This window comes from Acomys russatus, chromosome 5 (genome assembly GCF_903995435.1).
Source record: "Acomys russatus chromosome 5, mAcoRus1.1, whole genome shotgun sequence".
NCBI classification, from domain to species: Eukaryota; Metazoa; Chordata; class Mammalia; order Rodentia; family Muridae; genus Acomys; species Acomys russatus.
In genome coordinates, this window is record NC_067141.1 from 25,153,262 (window position 1) to 25,162,777 (window position 9,516).

The window sequence follows — 9,516 nt, forward strand, 5'->3', positions numbered from 1 at the left end:
ATTTATCTATTTCTAAACATTTTTATGCCGGGCGATGATGACGCACACCTTTAATCCCAGCACTCGGGAAGGCAGAGGCAGGTGGATCTTTGTGAGTTTAAGGCCAGCCCGGTCTACAAAGAGAGTCCAGGACAGTCAAGGCTACACAGAGAGAGACCCTGTCTCGAAAGACCAAAAAAAAAAAAAAAGTTTACAGTGCCGCTTAGTTGTCCACCTGTCCTCCCACCATTGAAGAGGAGGAGGCAAGGGTGGGGTGGGGGGTGGGGCGGCAGGAGTTCAAGATCAGCCTCAGTTTCATAAAGAGTTTGGGGCCAGCCTGCCATACAGAGGATTCTGTTTCAAATTCACTCCACTCACTGAAAAGTGCCTCTTCTACCGAGGAATGCCCCAGCTAGGCTTCTTAGCATCCTTTTCTTTCGTATGGTTAACTCGTTACTCCATGTGAAATTACTCTGATAAGCAGTCCGAGGGACACAGAGGACTTGTGTTTCAGGAAAAACTTTCCCATCATGGGTAATGGTTAATGCTTCCTTCTTCCCTGAGTTTGTGAATCTATTTTTATCATGTGGAGTTTTGCTCCTTGCTTGTCCCTTCTCTAACCAATAGCCCACTAAGATTATCATGAGACAAGCTTTTTTTCTATCCGATATGGCAGTTCTTACTTTCAAAAAACCACCCTGTGTTAAAAAAAAAAAAAAGAATTAAAAAAAGCCTGAAAAAAATTCCAAAACAAATAAACAAAATAACAAAAAACAAAAACAAAAACAAAAACACCACCCTGAGCCAGGTGTGGTGGCTCACGCCTTTAGTCCCAGCACTCGGGAAGCAGAGGCAGGCCGATCTCTGAGTTCAAGGCCAGCTTGGTCTACAAATGGAGTCCAGGACAGCCAGGTCTGTTACACAGAGAAACCCTGTCTTGAAAAACCAAAACCAAAACCAAACCAAACCAAAACCAAAATAACAACAACAAAACAAAAACCAAATCCCCACCCTGTTTCAGTTAAGGATTCATTTGTACAGATAAAATTGAGAGCTGGAGGTAGAATCCTATTTAGTTATGGAGCTAGTTTTGTTGTTGGGTTTTCTGGTTCTTAATGGTTTTTGTTGTTTGTTTTTTGGTGTTCAGTCCTCCAATCCAGTACAATGATGTATCTCTCTGGTTTCCTTCACACAGAAGCTGCTTAGCTTGTTAGCATTTGTTATCTAAGAAACTTACTGTGGCCCCCACAAGGCTTCATTTCCAGCAGTATTCGGGCTCAGGCTATGGCTGGTGGATCCTTTCCAATGCTCTTTTAGATGTCCTTGGCTGTCAAGACCGGCATTATACCTGCAATAGTGGCACCCTTGACCCCTTGGTATCTAATCTTCCTGTCATTAAGAACTGATTTTGCTTTTCCCTTTATTTATTTGCACAAGAGGGGTCCTAGTATCACACATCTCCTTCTCGACAGTTTGGAATACTCTTTAAATTCTTCAGGGGGTATTTCTGATGGAAATAATGAGAGAGCTAACTTCAATTCCCGCTTTTTGGAGAGTGCCTTTGGGATTGGCGCACTTGGACAAAGCAGCTCCTCCTGCCGGCAAGCCCATCTGATACTTGACTGTATGAAATACTTCAGTTTTGCTTTAAATACTGGCAGCAAGAGCTAACGTTCGGGGTTGGGGATTTAGCTCAGTGGTAGAGCGCTTGCCTAGCAAGCGCAAGGCCCTGGGTTCGGTCCTCAGCTCTGGAAAAAAAAAAAAAAAAAAAAAAAAAAAAAAAGACAAAATAACAAAAAGACCAAAAAAAAACAAGGTAACTGGCACACACAACCTTTTTCATTTTCAAAGACCCCCAAGGACCCCCCAAGGGCATTTTCATTGCCGGGGGCATTATTTATTATTTGTTCTTTAGGATGTGGCAGTACCAAATCGATTCCAGCCCGCAGGGAGGCTCCCGTGAAACATACAGATGCGGTGATTGACAGCCGGGTGACAGCAAAGGATGCAGGAAGCTCCACCCTCCTCCATGCAGCCAGCAGCCTGGGGCCTTTCCTCCACTTCCTGGAAACGCCCCTTTGCCAGGTCTTTGTTAACTTTTCTCATTTCTTTAAGACCCGCGTTTGTGAATTCAGCCCCATATGTTTGGATTTTGAAAATAAAAGCAGGGTTCGCCTGGGTCCCACGCTTAGCCCAGAAGACGTTCCCCTCGCGACCAGCCCCACCCACCGGGGAGCGGGAGGTACCAGGGAGGAGGAGCGGGACTTTGCTCTGGCCAGCCCTGCCCACCGCATAATATCCGCATGCGCAGTAAAGTGAGCGGAGTGGTTTTTTTTTTTTTTTTTTTTTTTTTTTTTTTTGGCTTCTTTAGCTTGCCGTCTTTACCCGCCCTGCTCCGCGCGGCATACAAGGAAGTGGCTTCTTCCGGCTGAGAAGCCGGCGTTTGTGTCCGTGTCTTCGACGCCGGCGATTAGTACACAGAATGGCAGGAGTACGAGGGCCCGGAGAGAGTCGGGACACCGCTATGACCGTGGAGCAGGACATGTTCGATGCCGTCGTGATGGCTGATGAGAGGTGAGCAGAAACCCGTCTCCGCCCCGCCCCAGCAGCTGCTCGGCCGAGCCCCGCTGTCCTCGGGGATACCCGCCTTCGCCATCTGCGAGCTGCCACTTCTTCTTGTCCTTTAATTGCTGCACATACGGCAGTATTCATGGACCCGCTGATGGATATGTCGGGCAGGCCCTTTTGGCTGCGGAAAGTCCCAGGGGAACGCCTGGGCGGGGCAATGATCCAGGGCTTCTTGGCCTCTCCGGGCAGACTGCTCGTTGTGGGTGGGAACCTTCCCGGGTGAATGCCGGAGCCCGGCTGAGGGAGTGGGGTCCTGACAGATGAGGAGGCACAGGCGCACCCCAGATCCCCCACCTGCCAAGTGGGGAGCTATTCACTGCCTCACAGAGACTTAACAACATTCCTTCCACGATACGGGTTGAGCCCTCAGAGAGAGCATCCCGGTAGTGGCATACTCTAATGATCTTGAGGGCAGTTTCTGGTCCTCTACAGATGTGTGAAGAGTCCTGGGTCTTTGGAGTGTTGTAGAAGGGCAGCTTGAGTTACGATGCCACGTAGGCTCCGCTGCACCTACCTTGTGGATTCCTAGTGCATCCCAAGCTTGCTTGAGTTTGTATGTTTACCTTTTTCCTCGTGGATTCCGGTAGCCTGCCGAGTTTGGAAGTTACTCATGTTAGAGATGGTCTATAAAGTTAGAGATGAGGGAACTTGGGCTGCTAGGCATTGGGGCTGTAGCTCCGTTGGTAGAGTGCTTGCCATTGCATGAAGCCCTCCAGTTTCTCTTGGAGGTGGTTGCTCACACCCACAATCTCAGCATTCAAGAGATGGAGGCAGAGTTGTTGAGGCGGAAGTCAGCCTGGGCTACAATAGTAAGATCCCCTCTCAAAAATGGAGACGGGGCACAATAATGGGCGCCAGGGACAAGAGGAGCTAGACCTAGAACGTGCATTTGATGGCTTGAGTTTTAAGCTTTTCCTTCTATAGTCTGTTGTGTCCTCTGGGATCTGGGTAATAGGAGGCAGGGAGACTTTTCCCGGAAAAGTAGTGCCTGACGAAGTGTGCTTCTCTCACAGATTCCATGGGGAGGGATATCAGGAAGGCTATGAAGAAGGCAGTAGCTTGGGAATCATTGAAGGAAGGCAGTATGGCATGTTACACGGAGCCAAAATTGGATCTGAGGTAAGTGGGAGGGCCACTTAGAAGTGATGTCAAAAGTTGGGCGTGGTGGCACACGCCTTTAATCCCAGCACTTGGGAGGCAGAGGCAGGTGGATCACTGGGAGTTTGAGGCCAGCCTGGGATACAAAGTGAGTCCAGAACAGCCAGGATTACACAGAGAAACCTTGTCTGGGCGGGGGGGGGGGGGAGTGACTTCATAGATGAGTGTGGTGGCCCATATCTGTGATCCCAACACTCAGAAGGCTGAGGCAGGAATTCTAGGCCAGCCTTGCCTAGATAGTAAGATCCTGTCTCAAAAATAGGGCGGGAAAGTAGCTCAACAACAGAGCACGCACCCAACAGTGTCCAGAGGATAAGAACAAAGGCATGGATCCTTTTCCTCTGCAATTGATCCCAGAGCATCTGACCTCTTCCCACGGCCAGGCCTTTGGTGGGAATCCATAGCCCAGCCAGAGCATTCTTAGCACAGAGTCACCAGAGCTTGCTATGGGAGTATTACAGTGTCTCAGTCCTCACCCTGAATGTGCCATGTTTACAGTGAAGTTCCATAAGCCCCACAGTTTTCTTCCCCTTGCCTTTTCCTTGCTTAGCTCCTTCTTCCATATCACTGACCCTGACTGGCAGAGGGGGTCATGGTGGTATCAGATACCTGATGCCACAAAGCAGGTCCCTACAGACTGACGGACCTGAAAGAGCCATCTTTGGTTATGCCACACAGTACCCTCATGTGTCAGTAGGGCTCCGGTCTTATTTGAAGGCTTGGCTGAGGTAGCACACTATGTAACTGGTACCCTCTGCTTAGTTGGCCTCACGACATCCCAGAACAAGTAGCCAATGAAAGCAAGGCCAAAGTGGCGTTGCTTTTTCTATCCAATCTCAGAAACTAGACCCAGAAGCTAAGCACCCTGCTTTCCTGTTGTGTACACACGAACCATGGACAAGGGCCAGGAGCAGCTCATAGCATGTATACAGAGGATGAGCATCATTGATCTTATCTTGGGGTCCAACCCTGTTTAGTTTCCATTGCCTAAAACTCATAGGTTCCAGAATAGCGGAAGAAGCAGTGTGGAAGGCTGCTTCCACCCAGCCCTGTGCTTTGAGATCTTGGTAATTGGTGTGGCGTGGCTGAGCGCTTACCACCTTCACTCTGGGCTGTTTTTCAATTTACAGATTGGGTGCTACCGGGGTTTTGCTCTTGCATGGAAATGTCTTCTACACGGTGGCGCTGGTGACAAAGACAGGTGAGGGCTGGGGCTCCCTCTCTCCTTCCCTCCCACCTTCTTTTCCCTCCCAACCTCTCATCAGCACAGGGTCAGCTCTGAGTGATCCTAACATGCGCAGCTACCTTGGGTTCTGAGTACTGAGGCTCATCTGTGATACACAGAAATAACAGTTGGCCACCTCAAGGTACCCGGTGAGCACTGGATGACGGCACACCTCAGGCAATGTCAGGTGGAGCCTACCCCGATGTCCGCTTCCCACCTGGGCTTCAGATAAACATGCTACCACAGTGTCCGTGGAATGAAGCCTCAGAAATGCTGGCTCTCTAGCCAGCGTGGTGGCCCACGGCTGTAACCCCAGTGCTCCGGGAGACAAAGGCAGGAGGATCCCTGAGTTTGAAGCCAGCCTGGCTGGTCTACAGTGAGAGTCCAGGACAGTCAGGGCTACACCAAAAAACTTGGTCTCCAAAAACCAAAAATAAGGAACTAGAAGAAAGAAAGAAAGAAGGAAAGAAATGCTGCCCAGCCAGGTGTGGTGGTGAACATCTTTAATCACAGCTAGAGGCAGGCAGGTCTCTTTGAGTTCAAGGATAGCATGGTCTACATAGTGTGTTCCAAAAGAACAGGACAAAGCCGGGCAGTGGTGGTGCACACTTTTAATACCAGCACTTGGGAGGCAGAGGCAGGCGGATCGCTGTGAGTTCAAGGCCAGCCTGGTCTACAAAACAAGTCCAGGACATCCAAGGCTACACAGAGAAACCCTGTCTCAAAAAACCAAACCAAACCAAACCAAAACAACAACAAAAACTCAAAAACAAAACAAAACAAAACAAAACAAAACAAAACAAAACAAAACCCAAAAGTACAGGATAAAAAGAAAAAGAAAAGAAAAAAAAAAAGAAATGATGGCTCTATTACCTACAGTGTCTCATAGCCAACCAGAACACGTGTTTTTGTTTTTGTTTTTGAGACAAGGGTTCACACTATGGCCCAGGCTGGCCTCCAGCTCACCGCCATCCTTCTCCCTCAGGCTCCTGCATGCTGGGCTCCCAGACAAGTACTAGCACGGGCAGCCAGAATTCAACCTTTTTTGGCACACACAGCCCCTAGGGGGCGTCACTGCTCTTGTCTTGCTGTGCTCTGCCTGCCTTGGCCCAATGACCTGCCCCATTTGCCTGCCTGAGGCTGGGAGGGACCCTGAACTGAAAGGCACATTGCCCCTGCGTGCATAGGCTTAGGATTGGACTAGCATTGTGTGGTTTTCCTACACCTGCTGGCCTGGCCTGGCACAGGAGGGCCTGGAGGACGGTACTAGCAAAGGAAGCCAGGAGGATGGCAGCTCCCTGCCTGTGGCACACTCTTTGAGTGTCTAGGACCCATACCATGTTCAAAAGTAAGACCAAGGCTTGTGATTAAGTACGGGGTTCTGGGATCTCCTCTTTGAATGTCATGTGATTTATTCCCCCCCCCCCTTTAGTTTTGGTTTTTTCAAGACAGGGTTCCTCTGTGTAGCTTTGGCTGTCCTGGACTTGTTTTGTAGACTAGGCTAGCCTCAAACTCACATTGATCTGCCTGCCTCTGCCTCCCTGAGTGCTGGGATTAAAGGCGTGCACCACCTCGCCCGGCTCTGGCATCTCTTCTTTTTAAAATTTGAGACAGGGTCTGTCTATTTAGTACTGGCTGTCCTGGAACTCATTATGTAGACCAGGGCTGGCCTCAAACTCAAAAGAGTTTTTCCTGCTCCTGTCTCCCAAGTACTGGGACTAAAGGCGTGCTCCATCAAGCCTGGCTCTCTACTGGTTTCTTTACTGTGAGCTGGTGGCAGCAGGGAGACTGGGCAGCCTGATCCATTAGGAATTCTGTTGGCTGCTCATGCCACCACTGGGTGGCAGTCACAGTTGAGCCTGGCTGCCATCCTTTTCCAGTGGTCCCTCTAGCTCCCAGCCTACAAGTTACCCAGATGGAGTAAGAGGCCTCTGGTGAGCCATTGCTCCGCAGCAGGTGGTGGCCAGCACTGTCCAGAGCCGGGAGGCACGCTTAGCTGCCCGCTGCTCTGAAGATGCAATAGAGTGGGCCCTGTAGTCTTCCCGCGTGACAGCCTTTCCCCCCCCGTGCATCCCAGCAGGAAGATGAAAGTGGTGGAGGCGCTGATTGCACTGCTGCAGCGCTTCCCCTATGATGACCCCACTTACGAGAAGCTCCAAGAAGACCTGGACAGAATCAGAGGGAAATTCAGGCAGGTTTGTGCTCCGTAGGCTCTGTCGGTGGGATGTGCCTGAGTGTGCTGTGAGGGCAGGGCTGGTGCAAGCCCTAGTGTTCATGCGATGGCAGTGTTGGGCAGTGTGTGCCCAGGTATAGACCCAGAGGAACTCACTTCCCTGCCCCTTTTATAGGGCCTGAAAAGGGGCTGGGGATGGTGTGGCAATGACATTGCCTTTGGGCTCATGCTGGGATAGGGAAGCTGAAGCTAGCAGAGGCGTGTCCTTACCCTGAGCTGAAGTGCAGGAGGTGTAAGACGTGGTCTCTTGGGTGCTTTCAGCTGTGCTCACTGCTCAACGTGCAGCCAGACTTCAAGATGAGCGCAGGAGGCTCTGGACTTACGTTCTGACGACTCACAGAAGAGCACATGTCTGCGCATCAAGAGTGATTAAAGGCGAGCCTGAGAGACACCCATTGTTCTGTGGGAGGACAAGTTTGGCCTCTTCCCTGAGGCTTTGCCTAGGTAGCTTGCAGAGAGGTCTGACCATCCTGCCTTCTGCACAGTGGCAGCACACTCAAGAGACTGCTGGCCACTGGCCAGAGTGGGTGGCTTTGTCATTCCAGAGGTCCTGGGTAGGGTTACCCTAAGGATAGGACTGAGAGAAGCAGGCTGGTGTGAAGTCAGTTAGTGGGAAGCCATGGCACGTTCTCTGCTGGGCACACTCGGGTTTCCTGCATTTCGCTCCATCCCTCTGGCAGCCCAGAGGTGGAGACATTCCGGCTAAAGAGGTCGTAACATAGAACTATCTAGTCTAAGGGCCTGGCAGCAGAGCTGGCTGCCATCCTAGTTTTGTGTCCTGCAGTGCCACATGGTGCCTCTGCCTCCAGTATGTGTAGTCATTGCCTATACCACGAGGACCCAGATTCCTGCAGTGTGCACGGGACTCGGGCTCCATTGGCCTTGGTTTGCCTCTGGATGCTCAGCTGAGAACACAAGGCTAGCCTGATCCTGAGGAAGCCGAGGCATGGCCTTCATGCTGCCCCCAAACAGGTGTGGGATGAGCTGTACACATTAAAAAGTGGCAACAGAACCAGTGGCAATGCACACCTTCAGTCCTAGCATCGAGAGGCAGAGGCTGAGGCTGAGGCAGGTGGATCTGTGAGTTCGAGGCCAGCCTGGTCTACAGACTGAGTTCCAGGACAGCCAGGGCTACACAGAGAAACCCTGTCCCAAAAAACAAAAACAAGTGGCAATGGGGAACTACTGGGCACCAAAGCAGGACTAGATCGTGGTCACCACTGTGACAGTCTAGGGACTTGCCTGTGTGACACTGTACTTCCATGCAGCTTGTGTTATCTTGCATGATATTTACAGGCAGGTATAAGGTGAGCTGGCAGGAGTGGACTCAGTGCTGCCGTGCATTTCACAGGTGTGGACACATATGACAGCATGTGTTGATATGTCCTCCTTTGGGTGGCCCCACTGTACTCTGGCTGTCCCTACTCCAGTTCCAGAGCATGACATGAAGAGGTCACCATGGATGCATGCCACTTGGAGTTTTGGGTTCTTTTTTAATTTTAATTTTCTTAGAGACAGTCTCACTACATAGTCTAAGCTGGCCTCAAAGGGTGATCCCCCTGCCTTAGCCTCCTGAGCGCTGGGATCTCAGGCCTGTGGCCGTAGGACACTATTTCTCACATCATTCTGCATCGTCTTTGTACAGCTGGAGCTCTCCCTCTGTGCATCAGCCCAGTCGAGTCAGAGGGAGGAGTGGCACTGGTGCCTGGAGCCCAGGGCACCGAGCATTTGGCTTCCTCAGCCTGGTGTGGCCTCTCACATGTCCAACATCGTTCTTCCAGCTGCTCCCCGGGTTGGGTACTCTCCAGTGTGTTCTCTGGGCACTGGGCTCAAAGGGCTGTGACTGCTGTTTTGATCATGTTTACTTTTCTTTGTTTTTGTTTTTGTTTTTGTTTTTTTTTTTGTTTTGAGACAGGGTTTCTCTGTCTAACAGCTCTAGCTGTCCTGGAACTCGCTCTGTAGTCCAGGCTGGCCTTGAACTCATGGAGATCTGCCTGCCTCTGCCTCCTAAGTGCAGGGATTAAAGGTGTGCGCCACCACCACCCGGCCCATATTTTACTTTTCTATTTGGGAAGAATAAATAGTATGTTTTAGAGCAGCAGTCTGTCTGGGATCATTTGTAGTGATAGCTGCTGTAGTCCTCCAGTGCCGAGATGCTGCGGTGGGCCTGGTGGGCCTGTTGCATTCTGCCTTGGATTCGATACCACAGGTAGCAGTTACTTGTTGTTTTAAAATTATCTGTATTATTATTACCTCAGCACACCCAGCTAGCAATCAATCAAGATACAGACAC

The 9,516-nt window shown here is 50.6% G+C and overlaps 1 protein-coding gene across 3 annotated transcripts; it reads left to right on the plus strand.

Moving 5' to 3' along the window:
- Window positions 1-2,361: 2,361 nt before the first annotated feature.
- Window positions 2,362-7,847, plus strand: Lto1 (LTO1 maturation factor of ABCE1). 3 transcript variants are annotated; one of them, XM_051145754.1, is made up of 5 exons: window positions 2,362-2,553; window positions 3,621-3,726; window positions 4,896-4,966; window positions 7,068-7,181; window positions 7,485-7,847. In XM_051145754.1, the coding sequence occupies exons 1-5, from the start codon at window positions 2,462-2,464 to the stop codon at window positions 7,522-7,524; spliced, it is 423 nt and encodes a 140-aa protein (XP_051001711.1). In that variant the 5' UTR covers window positions 2,362-2,461; the 3' UTR covers window positions 7,525-7,847. The 3 variants fall into 3 exon arrangements, with proteins under 3 accessions (XP_051001711.1, XP_051001710.1, XP_051001709.1); XM_051145753.1 differs by having other exon boundaries at window positions 2,363-2,553; window positions 7,071-7,185; XM_051145752.1 differs by having other exon boundaries at window positions 2,364-2,553; window positions 7,068-7,185.
- The last annotated feature ends 1,669 nt before the right edge of the window (window positions 7,848-9,516 follow it).